The sequence below is a fragment of the Microcebus murinus genome, chromosome 21 (assembly GCF_040939455.1).
Source record: "Microcebus murinus isolate Inina chromosome 21, M.murinus_Inina_mat1.0, whole genome shotgun sequence".
Classification (NCBI taxonomy): Eukaryota; Metazoa; Chordata; class Mammalia; order Primates; family Cheirogaleidae; genus Microcebus; species Microcebus murinus.
Genome location: NC_134124.1, coordinates 34,884,300 through 34,912,053, shown reverse-complemented (window position 1 = coordinate 34,912,053; position 27,754 = coordinate 34,884,300). Strand labels below are relative to the sequence as shown.

The 27,754-nt window shown below is 48.9% G+C and overlaps 1 protein-coding gene across 1 annotated transcript in view; it reads left to right on the top strand.

Moving 5' to 3' along the window:
* STK10 (serine/threonine kinase 10) overlaps positions 1 to 27,754 on the top strand; it is a 127,604-nt gene that overhangs the window by 22,199 nt on the left and 77,651 nt on the right. Inside the window, exon 2 of the mRNA XM_012765489.2 lies at positions 1,235 to 1,399. Within this exon, the coding sequence (XP_012620943.1) occupies positions 1,235 to 1,399 (165 nt within the window). The remainder of the gene's footprint in view (positions 1 to 1,234; positions 1,400 to 27,754) is intronic.

Genomic DNA, 27,754 nt, shown 5'->3' with positions numbered 1-27,754 from the left:
CTGGCCGGGAGAAGGTGGCCTGTCTGCTGTGGTGCCCTTTGCAGGGCTGGCCCAGTAGCGCTCGGAAGCGTCTGTTGGCATCTGGTTTTAGGGGCTTCTAAGTTCTGGAGATTACAGGGGGACCTTGCATAGCAGTGGGAAGTGCACAGGACTTTGACATTAGGTGACCCAAATGCAAATTCTGGTGCCGCTCTACTAGTTCCATCGCATTTCCTCTCTAAACCCGAACGTGCGTGTTCATCTGTGGAATGGGGAAACCGAGGTGCTGGTCGCTGTGATGTCACATAGTGAGTGTGCATTGTCATCCATGGAGGGCTAGACCTGCAGGGGGAACTGGGCCATCGGGCGTGTCCAGTGGACTCAGGTCCCAGAGTTGTCGTGGACGGCAAGGGGAGGTGTGATGAGTGTTACCCTTTGGGAGATGCCGAGGCAGAGACCGCACTGCGACGCCCATGGGTCCTTCGCAGCCCATTTTCCCCGTGCTTTGCCATAGATCGCGACGCTTTTAGGGGCCACATGGGGAAACGTGTTCTTTTCCAACAGTGGACTGGGTGGGACTGCTTGCTCCATCTCCGTGGTTATTTCTGTCCCTCTCTCGTTTGAATTGTGGCAAAATAGACGTAACATCATACTTACCGTTGTAGCCGTTCATAAGTATGCGATCCAGTGGCATTAAATACGTTTACAAGCTGCGTAACCATCACCACTATCTATACCCCAAATTATTCATCATCTCAACAAAATCTCTGTGTCCACTGAGCAATAACTGTCCCTCTCCCCCGCCGCCAGGCCCTGGTAACCTCTATTCCAGTTCTGTTTCTATGACTTCAGCGACTCTAGGTACTTCATATAAGTGGAATCGTGCAGTATTTGTCCTGTTGTGACTGGCTTTTGTCACTTAGTGTAATGTCTTCAAGGTTTGTCCATGTTGTAGCATGTGTCAGAATTTCCTTTTATGGCTAAATAATTTTCCATTGTGTATGTCCCACATACTTTTTATTACTGTTACTATTGTTAATCACAGACATTGTTTCTCATGCGTGCTCCTCCGTGCAGACAGCATGTGCCACACTGGCCATTGTCAAGAACAATGTATGTCCCTGTTCAGCACCTCAGTCCCCATCTGGACATCCGGCCTCTGTTTTCACACTCCTGCGGGGCTCTCTGGCTGGCTTCCAGGGGTCAGTTTCCTGCCGGGCATGCCTTGTTGACCTTCCGTGTCTCCCCTTTGCAGGCCAAGAACAAGGAGACGGGTGCCTTGGCCGCAGCCAAAGTCATTGAGACCAAGAGTGAGGAGGAGCTGGAGGACTACATTGTGGAGATCGAGATCCTGGCCACCTGCGACCACCCCTACATCGTGAAGCTCTTGGGCGCCTACTACCACGACGGCAAGCTGTGGGTAAGGCCGCTCTGGAGCTAGCCTGGTCTCGGGTCTCCAGCTCTCTTCTTAGCACCTGCTTTGAGGGCAAGGGCCGGGCAAGGAGAAGCCCCTGCGCCCCCTTCCCGTGGACCCCCCTCGGGTGCAGCACAGGGGACGCGGAGCGGGAAGGAACGCCAAAGCTCTGCGGCCTGGCCTCCAACCCCAGCGCTGCTCTTTACGGGCTGGATAACCCTAGACAAGTTCTTAACCTCTCTGTGCCTCAGTCTCTCCATCTGTAAGATGGAGACAGTAACAGCACCCAGCTCATAGAGCGGTTGTGGGGATCCAGTGAGCTAATTCATGCCAGGTGCGTAGAAGAGCGCGCAGCACCTGTAAGAGCCCGGCAAGTGCTGGCTTTTCAGTATGTTCTCCCACTGCTGCGTGGGCGTGCCTCCCGCTGGCTGCCCCAAGGAGGGGCCCTTCACCAGCCCCCCTCGTCCGTCAGCATCTTCACCCTTTGACGGGCACGGCGCAGGTACAGCTTCAAGCACCACCTTCCAAACTCAGTGTCACGCCTCCACTTCCGTAGGGGACTTGAGGCGTGCCCCCTGGTGCTCCGGATGAGCCCCTACCTGCAGAAGGTCTCCCCCGTCAACGTTCTTCTGGTATTAATGCCTTTCGGTTTATAAAACACAGACTCCCTAGAACATTCATCTCTGCGAGGGTTTTTCAGCCAGTGTTTAAATGTAAAACATATGTTTTTGTCTCCAGAACTCAGTACAGCATTTGTAACAAAAGGATGTGCAGGGCATGTCTTGAGTGGATTCTAGATGCAATTGGAAGAACGTCAGAGTCACACGTGGATGACGTGAAAAGGGAGCTGAGGCTCTGCCGGGCTGGGCCTCCGTGCTGCTGGAGCCCAGAGCCGCGGGCCGGGCTGCTGCACACGGCAGTGGCTATTCACGGGGGTTAGTAAGAACCTGGTGGTCAGGAAGGGATGCTTTGATCATTTTCCATGCTGTCGTGACAGTTTGTTATGTATAGGGAGAGTTTCATTGGGTTTTAGTTACATTTTGGGAGTTTGGAGTTAACATACAACATTGTATAATTTTTCCCACTTCAAATAATGGGAAATAGAGTCCCAGCTTCTTTTTTTTTTGCACAGAATGCCTGATTTTTAGGAACAGAATTACTGATGCTAAGTAGAGAAATCTGTGTTTCCTTTGAGAAAAGAATGCTGCTACTTAAGAAAACGAAGGGATTGTCTAGAAACCACTGTTCGTCCCTGTCATTTACAGATACTGAGGCCTGGCAAGGGGAAACCAGGGGCGTGTGTGTGTGTGTGTGTGTGTGTGCGTGAGGACTTGGCCTGTCCATCCCCACCCAGAGCTCTGTCTGCTAACACCAGCTCCCCCAGGACAGAGGCCGACTCGCCTTTACCTCTTTGAGCATCTCCTTGGGGAGCTGCTTGGGCAGCAGTCGGGGAGTAAAACCACCAGCGCATGACTGTCAGCTTGGGATTTTTTATCCCTTGTCTTGGGGACCACAGGAGTGGCGCAGGGTAGGGAGAGTCACCAGGTCGTCACCCTTTCCCAGGGGAAGGAACAGAGACGGGCACATAGCCGAGGCTGATGTAGCTGAGACTACACATTTCTTTTGTCCTAACTCATGGAGCTGCTTTTTATTTTTATTTTTATTTATTTTATTTATTTATTTTTGAGACAGAGTCTCGCTCTGTTGCCCAGGCTAGAGTGAGTGCTGTGGCGTCAGCCTAGCTCACAGCAACCTCAAACTCCTGGGCTCAAGCGATCCTGCTGCCTCAGCCTCCCGAGTAGGTAGGACTACAGGCATGTGCCACCATGCCCGGCTAATTTTTTCTATATATATTAGTTGGCCAATTACTTTCTTTCTATTTATAGTAGAGACGGGGTCTCGCTCTTGCTCAGTCTGCTCTTGAACTCCTGACCTTGAGCAATCGCCCGCCTCGGCCTCCCAGAGTGCTAGGATTACAGGCGTGAGCCACTGCGCCCGACCTGGAGCTGCTTTTTAAAAAGTTTTTTCTTCTTTTAAGCATTTATACAAACATTATATATATGGTCATCAGAGAAAAGTGAAGATACAGAGAAAATCAAAAGAAGAAACAATTAAACCATCCAAATTTACACATTTTTTTCCTAGAATTTTCCTATACACACAGGGTTTTAGAAAATGGTGAACTTCTACCATACCTGTTACTTTACCTTTTACTCTTTTTATTTAAGATATATTCAGAAGATCTTATCACGTCATTGGGGAAATACTTACATCTTCATTTTTTACTCTTCCAAAAAATCCATCTTCTGACTGTGTCTCTGTGGTCAGGCGTTTCGGCGGCAGCTGCTGCTGCGTTGCTGTTACAAACAGCTCTGCGATGGGACACGTTTGAATTTTTTGTGTGTTCTTGTCTAAGAAACTTATTACAAGAATTTTTAAAGTTTTTAAGTGTCTATTACCAAATTGGCTTCACAGAGCCACTTTTTATATTAATCAAAAGAGTTTTGCCATTCGCCCACCACCTGCCCATCTGTCCATTGGTCTGTCCGTCCATCCTTCTATCCATTTATCTGTTAGACTGCGGAGCATGTACTCACTAAGAAAAATATCTATTTTGTGTCTATTCCCATTGTTGACTGTGGTTGGGCACCACGTTCATTTCTTTCCCAGGTCCAAAGATACTGTTAATAATAGCGTTTATTGAGGGCTCAGGCCTTTTGCTATGGGTTTTACTTGCATTGTGTCATTTAATCTTCATTCTATGAGACCGTTGCTTTATCCCTTCTTACAGAAAAAAATGAGAAACAAAGAAGCTAAGTAAGTTGCCCCCCAGATCACACAGCTAGAAAGTTGCAGGGCCAGAAAACCAGACAGAGAAAAAGAACAATTCTTAACTAGATTGCGGCACTTAGATAAGTACACTAGAATTTTCTGTCCCAAAGTTGTCACTTTAGGCTGGTACTTTCTTATCCAGGGCTGCTACTGTGGCTGGAAGCCCTTCTCGCCCTCGCCTTCTGTGTCTGCCCCACAGCCTACCTTTGTTTCTTTGTTGGTCCTTAAAGGCACCAGCTCCTTGTTTTTGAGGATTTGGGTTTTAGACATTGTGAGGTCAAGGAAGGTGGCTCTGGGCACTGGGTGGATAAAGAGGGGGAAAGGGTGTCAGGCAGGATGGACAGCATGCAGCGGTGTGGAGGCATGAAAGGCTTGGCATGCTGGGTCATGCTAGTCCGGGACTGGGCAGCACATGGTAAAAGACGAGGGTGGTAAGGTAATTGGAGTCCACCTTGTGAAAGGCCTTGAACGCCAACGTGAAGAGTGTGCACTTGACCTTTTGTGTTAATAGCAGCGGTTCTCAAAGTATAGCTCTTGGACCAGCAGTGTCAGCTGCAACCTTGCTAGACATGCAGATTGCCAGGCGCCACCCCAGGCCTACTGGGCCAGAAACTCTGAGGTAGGCCCAGCAGGCTGCTCTTAAGGAGCCTTCCACGTCACTCTGATGCTCGTTCGAGTTTGAGCACCACTGTCTTAGGCAATGGGGACCCAGTGGCAGTTTTCCGCAGGGGAGAGACACATATTCTGTGTTTTAGAAAGAAGTCAGGTTTGAAGGGGCAAGAGTGAAGCACTGAGGCCGTTCAGCAGTTGGCGAGCGTAGACTAGGCCAGAAGCCCAAGCTGTGATGCGGAACATCATCTGGTCAGGAGAGGCATCAGAGGAGGGGGCATTTGAACTGGATCTTGCCGGGTACATAGGAGTGCTGTATATCCAGAGGGATAAGAGAAGGAAGGGGATAAGTAGAGGGACCAACAGGTGCCAAAGTGAGGGTTGAAAGGTGCACCAGCCCTGCGGTTCTTTTCCCTGTGTGCAGGTTCCCAGGCCCGTCTTGTGGCTCGGCCCAGGGGCAGCTTTTCCGTGTGGGTGCCTTTGACAGCACCAGTCCCGGACCTGGGGTCTGCTCTCGGTGACTTTGAGATGGGAAGTTGCCCATATGTCCTGGGTCACCTCTGCAGCCATGGCAGCCAGGGGTAGACTTCCTTTCGGAGCAGGTGGGAGGTCGTTCAGCAAACCACCCACACGACATCTGACAAGATTAGCTCATTTTCTTCCAGAATTTGTAATTGCAGCAAGAGGATAAGAAACCACCCTTTTAGTGGTTTCTTTCACCACTTCTGCTTTTGAATATCAAATGGTAGGAAAAAAGCGACCCACAGTGCTGTAGAGTGGTGCCTTCCAATAGAAATATAATGTGAGCCACATATATACTTTATTTAAACTAGGATATAAAAAAGATCATTTTGACATGTGATCAATATCAAAATTATTAATGAGATATTTTACGTTTTTTCATTCTAGTCTTCATATTCAGTATGTGTTTTATACTTACAGCGTATCTCAATTCGGGAGCTAAGTTTTCATCAGAAATCCTTGGTCTATATTTAGATGTCATAAAATTTACAGTTGAAACAAGTAGATTCACATCCCCAAGTTGTTCCAATGTTCTCTTTTTTTTGAGACAGAGTCTCACTCTGTTGCCCAGGCTAGAGTGAGTGCCATGGCGTCAGCCTAGCTCACAGCAACCTCAAACTCCTGGGCTCAAGCGATCCTCCTGCCTCAGCCTCCCGAGTAGCTGGGACTACAGGCATGCGCCACCATGCCCGGCTCATTTTTTCTATATATATTAGTTGGCTAATTAATTTCTTTCTATTTATAGTAGAGACGGGGTCTCGCTCTTGCTCAGGCTGGTTTTGAACTCCTGACCTCGAGCAATCTGCCCGCCTCAGCCTCCCAGAGTGCTAGGATTACAGGCATGAGCCACCGCGCCCGGCCTAATGTTCTTAAACATTTCTTGGTAACTGAATTGTCAGTTTTAAAATTTAATTGTAAGTGAACAAAGTGACGCATTTAGTTCTACGCTAGCCGCACGTCAAGTGCTCAGTAGCCACATGTGGTTAGTGGCTGCCTTATTGGCCAGCACAGATGGTGAGGCTCTAGGTTACACCCAGGTCCACAAAATGAGCGAATGCAGGAAACCCTGGGCTGACCTCACGAATTTCCTCTGGTTCATCACTACCTCCACCCCGACCCCAGCCCTGAGCCAGATTTTGGTCTCTGGGAGAGTCTCTCAAGGTTGGCTCCAACTTGTGTTGTGGGAGCAAGAGAGAGTGGTGTGTTGGGAAGTGTTTAGTGATCAGGTCTCTGGGAAGACAAGCTCTGGCTCGTGGCATCTGCCCATTTCTGTAGTGTAAATATCCCCACCATGGTCGATTCAAGCGAGGAAGGTGATGTCCCTAACAGAGTTGGGAGGGCGCTGGCCTCACTGGCTGACAGTCTGGCGGCAGAAACAGTGCAGGAAGGCCAACAGAGCAGCAGGTGAGAGGACGTGAGTAGAGGTGTGGGGAGTCAACGGGGACGTGGGACGGGCATGCCTGGGGCAGGGCAGGGCAGGCGCTCTGGATAGGACGCACAGGGAAAGCCTCGCTCACGAGGTGATATGTGAGCCCAGGCCCCAAAGAAGAGATGGCACGCTTACTGCCTCGAGACACCTCGGGGGCCAGGGGCTGGGTTGGTGGAGGAGATGGGCTGGGGTGGGTGTTGTGATCTGATTGCAGGTGCTGGGGGTTTCAGCAGGGTATACTGCCCTCTCCCTCGGCCCTTAGTTTGATTGGTGTCTGCCTGTCCTCTCCCCTGCCCTATGGTGGAGGAACTGGGCCCAGTCCTGGCTCTTGGCACCAAGCGGGGTTCTAGCTAATCTCTGAGTCTCTATTCCTTTATCTGTAAAATGGGGCCGGTGGTGACAAACCTAGCCCATAGCACATTGTGAGGATGAAACGAGACATGCAGGTCCGGTTTGGGCAGCAGCGTCTGGCACACAGTGGTGCTCAGCAGATGCCCCTGCCTCCCCTTGCCCCGGCCTTCCTCTCCGTTCTCACTGCCCCGCCGGACCCCCGGCCCTGCAGATGCTCCTCCTCTGGCTTCTGCGCCTTTGACCTGGTGAGCCCTAGCGAGGCTTCACTGTGGTCCTGTCACGGTGAGCACGGGGACGTCAGGGCGGGGAGGGTGTCGGCGCAGCGCGGAGAGCCTGGTGCGGGCCCGCAGGGCTGCGCCTGTGCTGTTCTGGGCGCGCAGCCCAGGCCGGGGTCGGGAGTCCCCGCGCCCGCAGCTTTCTGGAAACGTTCCGCAGGGCGGCACCGGCCAGGGGCTGAGCAGCAGCTGCCCCAGCGGGCCTTGCGCGCCGATTGGCCTCCGACCTCCCTGCTGCCTAAAGCGTCCCCGGCCGTTTGTCGTCGGCGTGTGCACGCACAGCTTTTCTTACAGTAGAATTGAGAGGAAATGAAATATTTCTTCCCTCGTGTCTCTTTTTAAACTGAGGAGAGTAAAGATAACCAAGAGGACTGTCCCCAGAAAAGTGTGCAGGGGACGTTCTTCATATACGCAGCCTGCTGCCCGCACAAGTGAGCTACCTCGTCTCGGTGGGTGGTTAGGCCGGGACTGCTGGCCTGGCGAGTCCAAAAACAGGCTTCTGAGGGTTCTGGAAACTTCCTCAACGTGTGTCATGGTGTGTGTGTCTGTGTGTGCACAGGGGAAGATACTTAGGACAGTGAGAGGTGGGGACCCAAAAAAGGTGCAGATCTTTTTTTTTTTTTTTTTTTTTCATCTACTGCCAGCTCTATGGTGCAGATCTTTACTTTGAAAAAATATCAAGCTCTGCTCTTGAAGGCTGTTGGCTCACGCTCCCCTGCCTACCACTTGCTAACCTTGGGACCTGGGTAAGTCCTTTCCCTCTTTGTGCCTCGGTTTTCTCATCTGTAAAGTGGGAATCTTCACGGCAGTACCTGTGAGAAGAGATGAGCTAACAGCCATTGAGCAGCAGGCAAAGTCGAGAGCAGGGCTGGGCGTCAGTGAGCGTAGCCGTCATCATCCTCGTGCGTCTCCTTCGCATGCTGCTTTCCGCAGTCCCAGGCGCAGGGCCTGGCGTGAAGTCTGCTGCGGTGGGTGTGCGCGGCAGGGAATCGGGAAGAGGCAGGATGTGAGTGCTCGGCCTTGGAGGGCAGGGCCCCATCATCGAAAGCAGCCAAGCCCCTCTGGGGCGGCCTAGCCCAAGCACATTCCTGAAGACTTTCTGGTGAGGGAGTCGGCTGGCGCCGTGGTCACCTGAAGGAGTGACGGGGCCTTTGGAGTGTGTCGTATTGTCTCACAGTGGACATGCAAAGAGGAAGTGCAGGTCCCTGGATCACACAGCGGGCTGTGGCGGGAGGGGCCTGCCGTCCACGTGTCCACATATGGCCGTCCACACGTGACCACACGTTGCAGGCCAGGCTTTCTGTGGCTTGTCACCTTGGGCTTGGGGGCCAGCCCTTGGTCACTGACAGAGATTGCATACCTGGCCTTAAAAACCCGGAACCGTAAAGAGAAGGGACATCAGGAGGTAGCATACGGCACTGTGTGCGTTAGAAGGTCTCTCAGTGTGGCAGGAGGAGCCCCGAGCTGGAGCCAGGAGACCCGAGTTCTGCCTGGATCTAAGATCAACTTGCCGTGTGACCCGAGACGAGTACCGTCCCTGACCTGGGGCTCCACTTCCCGATCTGTGACCCCAGGGGCTTGGAAGGGAGGACCCCAAGGAGGTCCTTCAACCGAGTCTGCTCATTTTGTCCCAGCCCATCTCTCTCTGCAATTCCGAATTCTGGGTCTACGGGCCCAGGTGGCCCAGGTGGCCCTTTTGTGTGCCAAGACCCCTTTCCATGTGCTCTGGGGGCCTGTTGCTCCAGGGATTCCCTGGCATCCACCAACCCTTGCTCCCCATCGGATTAGGGCTGTCGGGCACCCAGTTGTTGGGACCCTCCCCACTGCTCCCTGTCCCTCACACCCTCGTTCCTTCCGTCAGTCACAGAGGGGAGTTGGAATCCGGCTGCACCTGTCTCTTCGTGCCTCTGAGCCCCGGGTTCCTCATCTAGACGTCACGGGTGATGGCACTGACCGGCCAGCCGTGTGTCCAGGTTTGGAAACCCAGCTGGTGGATAGCAGAACTAATAGGACAGTTCCAAACTGCTGTGGCTGTCACAGTGTGACTCCAAGCCAGGCACCAGCTAGCAGGACAGGTGTGCCACTCACAGTCCAGACTGGGGACAATCATGTGAACCAGGCCCCCAGGCTACACTTTCTGAGTTGGTGTGAACCTTGACAAATCAGCGCCTTTCGTGCAAGAATCTAGACGTCTCACTCAACCCAAAGGGTCAGCAGCTCCGGCCACATGGGCCACACGGGCCACATCCTGTGCAACATCTGTGAGTCAGCCAGCCTGGCCGCTCCTCTAGATGGCACGGGCTCTGGGTCTGCCCCGCCCCGCCCAGGTGACAGCTCTGCATTTGCACTCCTTCTCCTCCCTGGTGGGAGCAGATCATTTCAGTCCTGGGTGGGGCGTAGTGTGTAGACGGGGAGGCGGGGCCCCTGGGGCTGTGTTCTGCTTTCCTGTGTTTCTTGGGCCGCCTCCTCCTTCCTAGCCTTGGGGCGGAGCTGTCCCTGGTGGGACCTTTAGCACTTGCCTCTGTCCCCATCGTGATGACACCCACCTGTGCCCGGCGTTCCACAGCCATGCTGTCACCTGATTGGACTCCCACCTCCTGGAGCAGGCAGGGTAGCCGTTATTCATTCATCCACTCATTCATTCATTCACCAGTAGATTTTCCGCAAGCGCCAACTGCGTGCCAAGCAGCTTTAGGCGCTTTGTGTCTACAAAGGCCTGCTCCCAAGAAAGTCGCGTTCCGCAGAGGCAGGCGTGGGGGAGGGAAAGGCAGACAACAGACAGAATAAAACTGTAAAATGTGTAGTGTCACATGGTGACATGAGCTTTGGACAGATGGCGCTGGGGACAGTGTGCGTGTGCAGTGTGACTTTTTATTGTCCTTTGGAAGCTGTGGGCTTGCCCAAGGCACCGGCTGTTTCTTCGCCGTGTCGTAGGGCAGGCGCTGCTGTCGGGCTTGTCTGTGAACGCGAAGGGGTCACTTCAGTCTCTGGTGACACAGCTCTGGTGTTACTTGTGGCCGTGGTGCACTCAGTGACGCCAGGTACTGAGCCCTGGGCTTCCTCTGTGTCATCCCATGTCAGCACGGCCTAGGAGGCAGGTCGTCCGGTTAGTTGCCCCACTTTACAGATGAGCAAACTGAGGCTCGGATCTCTGAGGTTATTTGTCGCAAGGTCATTCTGTTAGGGTCAGACCGGAATTGGAACCGGGTGCGTCTGGCCGCACAGTTGAAGCCCTGTGCTCACCTTAGTTCCCTCGGGGGCTTTGGTTCTGTGGAGACTTGCGCCTCTCAGGTGCTGCGTCGGGGAGGCCTGGGGCTTGTCCTCAGGGGTGTGGTGAGACTGATCGCCCATCCTGAGCCTCGATGACGCAACCCATGGCACTGCCCCGAGCCATCTTCCTGGTGCCATCGCTCGCATGGCCACCGCTCGCCCTTGGCTTCAAGTCCTACCTGTCCCTCAAGGACCAACCCAAAGGCCACGGACCTTTAATAACCGGAATGGAGTATGTTCTCTCCTACCAGGCGGGCCTTCCGCAGTTTGTCTGGCAGTCTGTCCCTCTGTCCCACTCACTCAGTCTTAGGGGTTTGTGAGTCCATTTCCTGACCCCCTCCTTGATGGCCACTTCCTCAGGGCAGGGACATGGCCCTGGCACTTTCCTCTCTGTGGCCAGCACTGTCCCCGAGCTGGCTTAGGGAATGGTGGCCAGAGAGACAGACGGTCAGATGGATCCAAAATGTCTGTGTAGACACAGAACTGCCCTTGTCTCTCCCCAAGGGCTAAAGGTCCAGTTTGCATCTGACGGTCTGAAACCAACCCTGATCTTGGCCTGATTTTCTAGAAGGTGGTACAGACTGAAGTTCAGGGGACGTTGACTCAAAGCCATTGCTCCTGACCTCTGGGCTAGATAGTTCCAGAAGGAGTTAGGCACCCCTGAACTTGAAGCACCCCAGTCCATCCTGAAATGCCTGGGACTTGGGCAAGCACGTTCGGATAGGGGGCCACCTCCTTCTCCTCATCTGTGAAATGGGGTGGGGTTTGTCTAAGTCATCGCCACCCCAGGGACTATGGCTAAGGGCCACAGAACGTGCCAGACAGGGTCAGAGGCTCACGGGACTCAGTTCTTCTCCGTTGCCTTGGCAGAACCGCCCCTTCCCCCCACTCCTGCAGGAAGCCGAGGTCATTCCCTCTGCCCCAGGCGCCCTTTCTTCCTGGGAGCCCAGTGCACACAGGTCAGCGGGAGCCCAGAATTCCTTCCCCAGGCTTTGTGCAAACGTGGTGGGTGGTGCTGGGGCGGAGGAACAAGGCCCAGTGTTCCCGGGAGGCCTTGGGTGTGGGCCGCCCCACTCAATGGCCCCATTGTTTGGCCAGAGCTCAGAGGTGGGGAGATTCTGGGATTCCACCTTTGAGGACAGGCGGCTGATAAGCCGGGCACATTTTTGTTGACTGTTGTGTTTTTTGGTGGCGTCCTCCATGGATGGCCTTCCTTCTACAGGCCTCAGGTGAATAACCAGAAACTTCTGTCCTATGCGTGGATGGGGAACTGGGGAGGCTGGGAGGGTCCGGTGCATGCCCAGGGGCAGGGTCTCTCAGTGCAGGGGTGGAGTGGGGGGATTGCAGCCCCTGCCTCTGCTTCCACAGGAAGAAACAGGCCCAGCCAGGGAGAGCGGCTTGCCCATGGCTGCACACTTCAGCTGCTTTTGTGTCTTGGAGGCAGACCAACCTTGGTTTATATACCCTGGTTCTGTCATTAGGAGCTGAGTGGCTTTAGTGAGGTCCCTTCCCCACCAAACCTCAGCATCCCCATCTGTCCAATGGAGGTAAGTGTAGTCACTCATGGGAGTAAGTACAGGAATGCTATGGAATGCTTTGCACAGTGCTAGTATGCACTAAGTGCTCAATAATGGCAGCCATCATCTCTACCCTGTCAGGCGGTGGTAAGAGAGAAGGAATTGGCTTGCTTTTTTCCAGCTTTGTTTGCAGAATCAAGCTGTCATCTGTGTTGGTCACTTTTTGGCTGTTCTGCCCTGATTTCTGGGCATCCTAAGGCCACTGAAGTTTTTCATTCGTGTTCAGCCATTCATTGATTCATTCACTCAACAAACACTTACCGATCATGTACTAGGTCCCAGGCTCTGCTAATGGATGATAAGAAAGGACTCTTCCAAATATAAACTTCTTATTCAGCGATAGAGTGACTTTTGCCACTTTGAACCTAAAATGTCCATGTTGCAGACGCCCTTACAGATGTGGACAGCCGTGTTTTCCAGATGGGAAAACAGCAGAGGCCCAAGGTGGGAAAGAGGTTACACAGCCCCACAGAAGGACAGTGGCAGATCCGGGACCAGACCCAGACCTCCTGGCTGTGCCTTATGTACTTTTAGGTCTAGGAGTGTTGCCAGCTTTATCTGCCGAGCACCTTTTGTGCACCCAGCACATGCTGTTGGCATCCAAAAGGGCCAGGGAGGGGAAGGGTCCCGGGCCCAGAGCACTGAGTGTCCCCTGGTGTTGATGCCTCCTCATCTCTGGACTTGAACGTGCCTCTGTTTTCTCTTGGGGACAGCTGGGGCTGTGACAGTGCTGCCCGATCCTGCTTCTGGCCCTGTGCCTTTGGGGTGTAACAGTTAATGTCTAAACCGCGCGGTGGTCCACGCCTGCTCTTATCTGGGCCGGGACATAGCTGCCTCCCTATCTGGGGGAGCGAGCTCCCTGGTCCGTGTGCGCTGGCTAGCAGGGCCAGGGAGCGCTGGGGCAAGCAGACAGAGGGGCCCTTTCTCCTGCCCACCCAGGGGCTGTGACTCAAGCTCTTTTGGTTTCCTCGAGGCACGAGGAGGGCGGGGTGGGGGCTTTACAGATCTCTCCACTGGGGAGATGAACACAGCCCAGACCTGGCACCCACATAGGTGCTAGCTCCACCACTTGCTGTTTGTGTGACCTTAGTCTCTCTGAACCTCACTTTCCCTGTATGTAAAATGGGAATAAAATATCACCTAATGCTGATCATAACTGGTGACGTTTGTTAAGCATTGACTTAACTGTGTACAGGTGGTATCTTAAGTTCCTGGCGTACGTTATCCTACTAATCCTCACAATAAACCTCATGAGGCATAGGCGTTTTTAGGATACCTACCTCAAATAGTGAGCGTGAGATAATCCTTGCAAAGCGCTCAGCGTAGGGCCTGGCACAGAGCAAGCACTTCATCGTGTTCGTGTCGTGGGCGGAGAAACTGAGGCCCGCGCGGGTTAACCACCCTGGTAACTAACCGCCTACCTCCGGGGCAGCTTAAGGGCAGGCAGTGAGGCTGTAAAAGCAAAACACCTGCGTACACGGGATTTTCTTTCCACTTAGAAAGGTGGAAATCAGCTTGGCACAGCACCATGGCGTCAGTGTTTATTCCCGAGGCATCGATCTGGTGGAGAAGACAGCTTTTAAAATTCTGGTTCTGTCTGTCCTCAGCAGTACTGAGCTGATTGTTAATTTGTTGCACGGCTCCAAAGCAGCTTGTGCGGCAGCCAGTCCAGGGCAACTCCGAGAGGACACCGGGCCGGACGGCAGAGAAGTACGTGCATTGAGCTGTGCAGGTGAGGAGCTGCCTCATTTCTCCCCGCCTGGCAGGTGGAGATGACCACCGGACCTGTAGATTGGCCTCCTGGAAGTGACACCCAGGGACAGGGGCTGTATTCCCAGTGGCTGAAGTAGTTCCGGGTACAGCGTAGGTGCCTGATCACTTCGCGAACGAATGAACAAATGTCCCTCGGGGTCATGTGGCCTACAGGATCGTGTGACAAGGCCCCACCCCTCACGCTGCACCCTGACAGCTGCTTAATCTAAACTGATGCGCAGTCGTGGCAGACAGGTTTCCCATTTCCTCCGGCCTCCAGCCGGCGACGAAAGCCAGAGATGAGAGGCTGCCGTATCAAGTCCCCGCCAGGCACCCGCGGAGAGTGTATGCGGGCTGAGGTCGCCCGGGAAACAAGGAGCCCCTGGGTGCTGAGGACACGCCCTGACAAGACGGCCCAGGAAAAGCAGGCGCCTCCCTGCCAGAACGTCCTGCCTGCCTCCAAGCTCGGGCAGACCCCTCCTTTTTTTCCTCTTTTTGATGATGTTACTTTATTGTAGCAGGAACACTTAACATGAGACCACCCTTTGACACACTGAAGTGTGTGACACGTTACTGCAGACTGCGGGTGCGATCTTGTCCAGCAGGTCTCTAGAGCGTTTCCATTTCGTATGACTGAAACTTCATGCCCATGGAGAAGTAATCCCAGTTCTCCCCTCCCCCCAGCCCTGGACACCACCACTCCACTCTTTGATTTTATGAATTTGACTATTATTTTAGATGCCTCTTACAAGTGGAATCTGCAGTATTTGCCTTTCTGTGACCAGCTCATTTCACTTAGCATAATGTCCCCAGGGTTCATTCATATTGTCACACATTTCGGAATTTCCTTCTTGTTTGAGGCAGAATAATAATCTGTTGTGTGTATGTACTACATTTCTTTGTCCATTCATCTATCAGTGGACATTTCTGCTGTTTCGCGGTCTGGGCTTTTCTGAATAGTGCTCCAGTGAACATGCAGTGCAGATGTCTCCCAGGATCCTGGTTTTGTTCTTTAGGATAGACACCCGGAAGTGGGACTGTTGGATCATATGTAGGTAGTTCTATTTTTAACTTTTTGAGGAACTTCCACACCGTTTTCTATAGCAGCGGTACCATTTTGTGTTCCCACCAACAGTGCATAAGGGTTCCCTTTTCTCCACATCCTCACCAATGCTTGTCTTTTTTCTATTTTTATGATAGCAGTTCTAACAGGTGTAAGATGATGGCTCATTGTGGGTTTTTTGGTTTTTTTTTTTTGAGACAGAGTCTTGCTTTGTTGCCCAGGCTAGAGTGAGTGCCGTGGCGTCAGCCTAGCTCACAGCAACCTCAAACTCCTGGGCTCAAGCAATCCTCCTGCCTCAGCCTCCCGAGTAGCTGGGACTACAGGCATGTGCCACCATGCCCGGCTATCATTGTGGTTTTGATTTGCATTTCCCTGATGATTTGTGATGTTGAGCATCTTTTCATATACCTGTTGGCCAAGTGTCTTCTTTGGAGAAGTACATATTAAATTTCTTAGTCCATTTTTTAATTGGGAGGGTAGGTTTTTTTGCCATTGAGTTGTAGGAGTTCCTTATATATTTTGGAGATTAACCCCTTAACAAACATATAATCTGCAAATATTTCCCCCCATTCTGTAGGTTGCCTTTTCATTCTGTTGGTTGCTTTGCTGTGCAGAGTTTTTTAGTTTGATGTAGTAATTCCACTTGTTTATTTTTGGGGTGTGTTGGGTTTTTTTTGCCTGTGCTTTTGGTGTCATATCCATGAAATCATTTCCGAGATTAATGTTGTGAAGCTTTTCCCTGTGTTTTCTTCTAGGAGTTTTGTGATTTCAGGTCTTGCATTTAACTTTTTAGTGCATGTTGAGTTTTGCGTATGGTTTAAGGTAAAGGTCCTTTTTTCTCTTTCATGTGCATATCCAGTTTTCCCAACACTATCTGTTGAAATGACTATTCCTTCCCTATCAAATAGTCTTGACAAGAATCATTTGACCATATATGCAGGGGTTTATTTCTGGGCTCTGTTCTGGTATATTGGTCTGTATGTTTGTCTTTATGACAGTGCCACACTGTATTAATTATTGTAGCTTTGTAGTACATTTCAAAATCAGGAAGTGCAAGACCTCCAGCTTTGTTCTTCTTTTTCAAGATTATTTTGGCTATTTGGAGTCCCTTGAGAATCCACATAAATTTTAGGATAGATTTTTCTATTTCTCTAAAAGATGCAATTAGCATTTGGTAGGGATTGCACCCAAACCATCCTACCCAATACTACCCTTCTGTTGGGTAGTATTGGCATCTTAACAATATTAAGTCTTCCACTCCATTCCATTTAATTTTGTCATCTTTAGAGTTTTTAGTGTACAAGTCTTTGACCTCCTTGGTTAAGTTTATTCTTTCTTCCTGTTTTTAGGAATACTACTTAAATATTCTTAAGCATTTTCTTCTTTTTGATGCTGTTGTAAATAGAATTGTTTTCTTAATTTCCAAATTTGGAGTGTTTGTTGTTAGTGTATGGAAATATAACTGATTTTATATCCTGCAACTACTAAATTTGCTTATTAATTCTAACCTTTCTGTGTAATCCGTAGGGTTTTCTACATATAAGATCATGTTGTCTGTGTACAGAGATAATTTTATTTCTTCTTTACAATTTAGATGACTTTTATTTCATTTTCTTGCCTAAGTATACTAGCTAGGACTTCTAGTACTATGTAGAATAGAGGCAAAAGAAGGCATCCCTCCTTGTTCCTGCTCTTAGAAGAAACACTTTCCGCCTTTTGCCATTGAGTATGACGTTAGCTGCGAGTTTTTCACATACGGCCTTTATTATTATTTTTTTATATATATCCAAAATGTGTTTAGTTTATTGGGATCGTTTCCCATTCATTCAAGCAGGATACTTAGTGCTGCTTCCTTCTGGAGGAACATCCTTCTGTAAGCCTTGCTCTTCCTCCTGTAGGCTGGCAGTATGGTTTTTTTTTCTATTTTTTTTTTTTTTTGTCAGCAAAGGATTGAGTTCTCACCTGTACTATGTTGAGGATTATTTTTTTCTGTTCCTTGTTTGTTGAGTGTTTCTCACAAAAGGGTTTTTAATTTTGTTAAATGCTCTTTATGCATCACTTGAAATGATCATGTGGTTTTCCCCCCCTTTATTCTGTTAATATGGTCTATTACATTGGTAGATTTCTGTATGTTGAACCATCCTTGGATTCCAGGGATAAATCCTACTTGATCATGGTATAATCTCACTTTTAATACTTGAATTTGATTTGCTAGTATTTTGTTGAGTATTTTTATATTAATATTTATCTGGGATATTGGTGTGTAGTTTTCTTGTAGTGTCTTTGTCTGGCTTTGGTATCAGTGATTCTGGTGTCATAGAATGAGTTAGGTAGGGTTAAATTTTTTGGAAAAGTCTGAGAAGGGTTGGGGTTAATTCTTCTTTAAAAGTTTGGTAGGATTCACCAGTGAAGCTACCTGGTCCTGGGCTGTTCTTTGTTTGCAGGTTTTAAATTACTGTTTCAATCTCCTTACAAGTTATGTCTATTTAGATCTGCGATTTCTTCATGATGCAGTCTTGATAGGTTGTGTTTCTAGGAATTTGTTCATTTCATCTAGGTTATTTAATTTGTTGGCATATGATTGTTCATAGTACTCTCTGATAATCCTTTCTGTAAAATCAGTAGTAATGTCCTCTCTTTCATTTCTGTTGAAAGAGAGTTGAATCTCCTCTCCTTTTTTCTTAGTCAATCTAGCTAATAATAGACATAGTTTAAAAGTTCTTTGGGATTGATATCTAGGAGGGAATTTCTGGATCGTATGGTAGTGCTATGTTGAATATTTTGAGGAACTACCAAACTGTTTCCCAAAGAGCCTGTACCATTTCACATTCCCACCATCAGTGTCTGAGCATTTCAGTTTCTTCACGTTCCCACCAGCACGTATTGTTGTTCATCTTTTTAATTCTGGGCATTCTAGCATGTGTGTAGTGGTATCTCATTGCAGTTTGACTAGCAATTGTTGAGTATCTTTTTATGTGCTTGTTGGCCAGTTGTACATCTTCCTTGGACAAACATCTGTTGGAATTCTTTGCCCATTTTTAAACTGTGTTATTTGCCCTTTTATTGTTGAGTGGTAAGTGTTCCTTATATATCCTGGATATTAGTCCTTTATCAATGTAGTTCCAAACCGCTGGCGTCCCCTATTAGGGACCAAGCCACAGAGCTCTGCTGCCCCACTCCCCGCTTTCCATCCATGGGACAATGGTCTTCCATGAAACTTAGGAAATGGGGGTCGCAGGGGAGAGCAGGAGGTGAGTGGTGGGGGAGCAGGCGAAGCTTCATCTGTATTTACAGCCACCCCCCATCACTCACATCACCACCTGAGCTCCCCACCTCCCCATCCGGGGAAAAATTGTCTTCCATGAAACCAGTCCCTGGTGCCAAAAAAGTTGGTGACCATATATCTGATAAAGTCGCTGCTTTATCAGATATATGATTTGCAAATATTTTATCCCTTTTTGGGTTATCTTTTCACTTTCTTGATATTGTGCTTTGATGCACAAATGTTTTTAATGTTGAAGTCCACCTCAGTTTTTTCTTTTGTTGCTTGTGCTTTTGTTGTCATTTCTGCCCATCTGATCTTTACCGGTCCCCACATACCTCTTGACATATACTCAAAGACCCTCAAAGCTTTCTAATTCTATTTATTTTTTTTAATATACTCATTGAAACAGACTCCAGTACTGTCTTTAATAATGCTGATACTAAAGCTTCTTTTGAATACTTTATGCTTTTCAAACCATCTCTTGGTAAACACCGACAAGGATGATCTTACACCCTACCAAAGCCTCTAGCTCTCTGTTTGAGCCAAGAAGCAAAAAGAATGCCGATGATGAAATTCAGGATAACACAGAGCATAAAAAGCAGTACTTCTGCTAGGTTGCCCCTGAGTTTCTCTACCACCGTCTTGCATTGCATTTTTGTTAAGAGGAGAAGAGCTGTGGCCCCAGGGTCCATGCTTCTTGTTCTTTTGTGAATTCCTATTGAGCAGTAGGTCTCAAAGTGTGGCCGGGGGACCACCAGCAGCAGTAATATCTGAGCACTTGTTAGAAACCGGACTCCCAGACCCTGACTCAGAAACTCTGGGGTGGGACCCAGTGATCTCTTTTAACAAGCACTCCAAGTTCAAGTTTGAGAATCACTGGCGTAGTGTTTTCGTCTGGTGCAGCCTGGAGACGACCACCTGGAGAATGTGATTCTTCTCTAGGTATTTCCTGGAAAACCTCATCTGCCCAACGAGTCTGCATCCTTGTCCTTCTCTCTCATTGCCCTAATTCCTACTCATCCTCTCCTGCCGACGATGAGGTCAGGTACTTTTGGTAACAAGCAACAGCAAACCTCGCCTCAAACTGACCTAGCAACGTCGGAAATCACTTGGCTGCATGTTCTGCCCGAAAAGTCAGTAGGGAGGTGGATTCGAGCAGGCTTGCTGTCCACTGTCCTTGATTCTCTCCGCCCTCCTCTGGGCACCAGCTTTGTCTTCACACCAGCTTACCTCTTGGTTGCAAGGTGGCTGCCTACAACCCTCAGAGTCTTGTGCGTCCCAGCTTGCTCCAAAGTGAGGCATCATGGCACTCAGTGCCATCAAGCACAACACACCAGCCCTGCACCTGTGCAAGAGGTGGAAAACTTCCCTGGTTGGCTTAGCTCCCTCCCCTCTCCCGGTCTCTTGCCAGGCCGGGCACGTCCCACCCAGCCCTCATGGCTGTGTCACAAAGCGAAGGAAGAGGCGCTGTGTGTGGAAGGGGCAGAGGCCTCGATGCCCAGGGCCCAGACGCGCGGCCTCTGTGCTGTTGCCCCAAGCCCGTGGATCCTCCTTTCCAGCTCCAGAGACCCTTATCTGCAGGCGTCTTTCTAAAGCCCAGACCCGTCCACAGCACCCCTTGCCTCAATCCCTTGGCGTGTCTTTCCAGAGACGCGCGCACACACACACACTGTACACACACTGTACACACACACTGTACACACACTGTACACACACTGTACACACACTGTACACACACACTGCACACACATACACTGTACGCACACTGTACACACACTGTACACACACGAGCACACACACTGTACACACACACTGTACACACACTGTACACACATACACTGTACACACACTGTACACACACTGTACACACTGTACACACTGTACACACATACACTGTACACACACACTGCACACACACTGTACACACACTGCACACACACTGTACACACACTGTACACACTGTACACACACTGTACACACTGTACACACACTGTACACACACTGTACACAGTGTACACACACACTGTACACAGTGCACACACACACTGTACACACACTGTACACACACTGTACACACACACTGTACACACTGTACACACTGTACACACTGTACACACTGTACACACTGTACACACACTGTACACACACTGTACACACTGTACACACACTGTACACACACTGTACACACACTGTACACACACTGTGCACACTGTGCACACACTGTACACACACTGTACACACACTGTACACACTGTACACACACTGTACACACTGTACACACACTGTACACACACTGTGCACACTGTGCACACACTGTACACACACTGCACACACACACTGTACATACTGCACACACTGTACATACTGCACACAGTGTACACACACTGTACACACTGTACACACACACTGTACACAGTGTACACACAGTATACACACAGTGTACACACACTGTACACACTGTACACACTGTACACACTGTACACACACTGTACACACTGTACACAGTGTACACACAGTATACACACACTGTACACACACTGTACACACACTGTACACACACTGTACACACTGCACACACTGTACACACTGTACACACTGTACATACTGTACACAGTGTACACAGTGTGCACACACTGTACACACTGTACACACACACTGTACACACTGTACACACTGTACACACACTGCACACACACTGCACACACACTGTACACTGTACACACACACTGTACACACACTGTACACAAACACTACACACACTGTACACACTGTACACACACACTGTACACACATTGCACACACACTGTACACACTGTACACACACACTGTACACACACTACACACTATACACACTGTACACAGTGTACACACACACTGTACACACACTGTACACACACTGTACACACACACTGTACACACACTGTACACACACACTGTACACACTGTGCACACACTGTACACACACTGTACACACACTGTACACACACACTGTACATACTGTACACAGTGTACATACTGTACACACTGTACACACACTGTACGCAGTGACACACACTGTACACACTGTACACACTGTACACACTATACACACACACTGTACACAGTGTACACACATTGCACACACACTGTACACACACACTGTACACACTGTACACAGTGTACACACACTGTACACACTGTACACACACTGTACACACTGTACACACACTGTACACACACTGTACACTGTAAACACTGTACACACTGTACACACTGTACACACACACTGTACACACTGTACACAGTGTACACAGTGTACACACACTGTACACACACTGTACACTGTACACACACACTGTACACACACTGTACACACTGTACACACACTGTACACACATTGCACACACACACTGTACACACTGTACACACACACTGTACACACTGTACACACACTGTACACACTGTACACACACTGTACACACTGTACACAAACACTGTACACACACTGTACACACACTGTACACTGTACACAGTACACACACACTGTACACACACTGTACACACTACACACTGTACACACTGTACACACACTGTACACACTGTACACAGTGTACACACACTGTACACACACTGTACACTGCACACACACTGTACACACACTGTACACACTGTACACCCACACTGTACACACTGTACACACACTGTACACACTGTACACACTGTACACACACTGTACACACACTGTACACTGTACACACACACTGTACACACACTGTACACACACACTGTACACACATTGCACACACACACTGTACACACTGTACACACACACTGTACACACACACTGTACACACACACTGTGCACACACTGTGCACACACTGTACACACACTGTACACACACTGTACACACACACTGTACACACTGTACACACACACTGTACACACTGCACACACACTGTACACACACTGTACACACACTGTACACAGTGTACACACACACTGTACACACTGTACACACTGTACACACTGTACACACACTGTACACAGTGTACACACACTGTACACACACTGCACACACACTGTACACTGTAAACACACACTGTACACACACTGTACACACACTGTACACCCACAATGTACACACTGTACACACACACTGTACACACTGTACACACACTGTACACACACTGTACACTGTACACACACACTGTACACACATTGCACACACACACTGTACACACTGTACACACACTGTACACACACTACACACTGTACACACTGTACACAGTGTACACACACACTGTACACACACTGTACACACACTGTACACACACACTGTACATACTGTACACAGTGTACATACTGTACACACTGTACACACACTGTACGCAGTGACACACACTGTACACACACTGTACACACACACTGTACACACACTGTACACACACTGTACACACTGTACACACTGTACACACTGTACACAGTGTACACACACACTGTACACACTGTACACACTGTACACAGTGTACACACACACTGTACACACTGTACACACTGTACACACTATACACACACACTGTACACAGTGTACACACATTGCACACACACTGTACACAGTGTACACACACTGTACACACACTGTACACACTGTACACACACACTGTACACACATTGCACACACACTGCACACACTGTACACACACACTGTACACACACTACACACTATACACACTGTACACAGTGTACACACACACTGTACACACACTGTACACACACTGTACACACACACTGTACACACTGTACACACACTGTACACACTGTACACACACTGTACACACACTGTACACACACTGTACACACACACTGTACACACGCACTGTACACACTGTGCACACACTGCACACACTGTACACACACTGTACACACACTGTACACACACACTGTACATACTGTACACACTGTACACACTGTATGCAGTGACACACACTGTACACACTGTACACACACTGTACACACTGTACATACTGTACACAGTGTACATACTGTACACACTGTACACACACTGTACACACACTGTACACACTGTGCGCACACACTGTACACACACTGTACACACACACTGTACACACTGTGCACACACTGTACACACTGTACACACACTGTACACACACACTGTACATACTGTACACACTGTACACACTGTATGCAGTGACACACACTGTACACACACTGTGCACACATGGTACACACACACTGTACACACTGTACACACACTGTACACACACTGTACACACTGTGCACACACTGTGCACACACTGTACACACACTGTACACACACTGTACACACACACTGTACATACTGTACACACTGTACACACACTGTATGCAGTGACACACTGTACACACTGTACACACACTGTACACACTGTACATACTGTACACAGTGTACATACTGTACACACTGTACACACACTGTATGCAGTGTACACACACTGTACACACAGTGTACACACACTGTACACACTGTGCAAACACTGTACACACACTGTACACACACTGTACACACACACTGTACATACTGTACACAGTGTACATACTGTACACACCGTACACACACTGTATGCAGTGACACACACACTGTACACACACTGTACACACACTGTACACAGTGTACACACACTGTACACAGTGTACATACACACTGTACACACACTGTACACACACACTGTACACACACACTGTACACACACTGTATACACACTACACACTGTACACACACTGTACACACTGTACACAAACACTATACACACTGTACACACTGTACACACTGTACACACACTGTACACAGTGTACGCACACAGTGTACACACTGTACACAGTGTACACACTGTACACATACTGTACACACTGTACACACTGTACAGTGTACACACACTGTACACACACTGTACACATACTGTACACTGTACACACACTGTACACACTGTGCACACACTGTACACACACTGCACACACACTGTACATACTGTACACAGTATACATACTGTACACACTGTACACACACTGTACGCAGTGTACACACACACTGTACGCAGTGTACACACACTGTACACAGTGTACACACACTGTACACACACTGTACACACACTGTATACACACTGTACACACTGCACACACTGTACACACACTCTACACACACTGTACATACTGTACACAGTGTACATACTGTACACACTGTACACACACTGTACGCAGTGACACACACTGTACACACACTGTACACACACTGTACACACACTGTACACAGTGTACACACACACTGTACAAAGTGTACACACACACTGTACACAGTGTACTCACACACTGTACACATACACTGTACACACTGTACACACACTGTACACACTGTACACACACACTGTACACACTGTACTCACACTGTACACAGTGTACACACACTGTACACACACTGTACACACACACTGTACACACTGTACACACACTGTACACACACTGTACACACACTGTACACACACTGCACACACTGTACACACTGTACACACACACTGTACACACTGTACACACTGTACACACACTGCACGCACACTGCACACACACTGTACACTGTACACACACACTGTACACACACTGTACACAAACACTACACACACTGTACACAGTGTACACACACACTGTACACACATTGCACACACACACTGTACACACTGTACACACACACTGTACACACACTACACACTATACACACTGTACACAGTGTACACACACACTGTACACACACTGTACACACACTGTACACACACTGTACACACACACTGTACACACTGTACACACACTGTACACACATTGTACACACACACTGTACACGCACACTGTACACTGCACACACTGTACACACACTGTACACACACTGTACACACACACTGTACATACTGTACACAGTGTACATACTGTACACACTGTACACACACTGTACGCGGTGACACACACTGTACACACTGTACACACTATACACACACACTGTACACAGTGTACACACATTGCACACACTGTACACACACACTGTACACACACTGTACACACTGTACACAGTGTACACACACTGTACACACTGTACACACTGTACACACACTGTACACACTGTACACACTGTACACAGTGTACACAGTGTACACACACTGTACACACTGTACACACACTGTACACACACTGTACACTGTACACACTGTACACACACACTGTACACACTGTACACACTGTACACAGTGTACACAGTGTACACACACTGTACACACACTGTACACTGTACACACACACTGTACACACACTGTACACAAACACTACACACACTGTACACACTGTACACACACACTGTACACACACACTGTACACACATTGCACACACACACTGTACACACACTACACACTATACACACTGTACACAGTGTACACACACACTGTACACACACTGTACACACACTGTACACACACACTGTACACACTGTACACACACTGTACACACACTGTACACACATTGTACACACACACTGTACACACACTGTACACACACACTGTACACACTGTGCACACACTGTACACACACTGTACACACACTGTACACACACACTGTACATACTGTACACACTGTACACACACTGTACGCAGTGACACACACACTGTACACACTGTACACACACTGTACACACCTGGTACACACACACTGTACACACTGTACACACACTGTGTACACACTGTACACACACTGTACACACACTGTACACACACACTGTACACACACACTGTACACACTGTGCACACACTGTACACACACTGTACACACTGTACATACTGTAGACAGTGTACATACTGTACACACTGTACACACACTGTACGCAGTGTACACACACTGTACACACACACTGCACACACACACTGTACACACTGTGCAAACACTGTACACACACTGTACACACACTGTACACACACACTGTACATACTGTACACAGTGTACATACTGTACACACTGTACACACACTGTACGCAGTGACACACACACTGTACACACAGTGTACACACACACTGTACACAGTGTACACACACACTGTACACAGTGTACACACACACTGTACACAGTGTACATACACACTGTACACAGTGTACATACACACTGTACACATACACTGTACACACACTGTACACACACACTGTGCACACACACTGTACACACTGTACACACACTGTACACACTGTACACACTGTACACAGTGTACACACACTGTACACACTGTACACACACTGTACACTGTACACACACACTGTACACATTGTACAGACACACTGTACACATACACTGTACACACACTGTACACACACTGTACACACACTGTATACACACTACACACTGTACACACACTGTACACACTGTACACAAACACCATACACACTGTACACACTCTACACACTGTACACACACTGTACACAGTGTACGCACACACTGTACACAGTGTACACACTGTACACATACTGTACACACTGTACAGTGTACACACACTGCACACACACTGTACACACTGTACACACACTGTACACTGTACACACACACTGTACACACACTGTACACACTGTACACACACACTGTACACACACTGTACACACACTGTACACACACACTGTACACACTGTACACACACTGTACACACACTGTACACACACTGTACACACTGTGCACACACTGTACACACACTGTACACACACACTGTACATACTGTACACACTGTACACACTGTACACAGTGTACACACACTGTACACACACTGTACACACACTGTACACACACTGTACACACACAGTGTACACACTGTACACACTGTACACAGTGTACACACTGTACACACTGTACACAGTGTACACACACTGTACACACATACAGTGTACACACACTGTACACACTGTACACACTGTACACACACTGTACACACTGTGCACACATACACTGTACACACACTGTACACACTGTACACACACTGTACACAGTGTACACACACACTGTACACACACTGTACACACATACACTGTACACACACTGCACACACACACTGTACACACTGTACACACACACTGTACACACACTGTACACACACTGTACACACACACTGTACACACACTGTACACACACTGTACACACACTGTACACACACACTGTACACACTGTACACACACACTGTACACACACACTGTACACACACTGTACACACACTGTACACACACTGTACACACACAGGACACACATGCTGTACACACACACTATACATGCACACACACTGTGCACACACACTGTACACACACACGCTGTACACACACACTGTACACACGCTGTACACACACACGCTGTACACACACACGCTGTACACACACACGC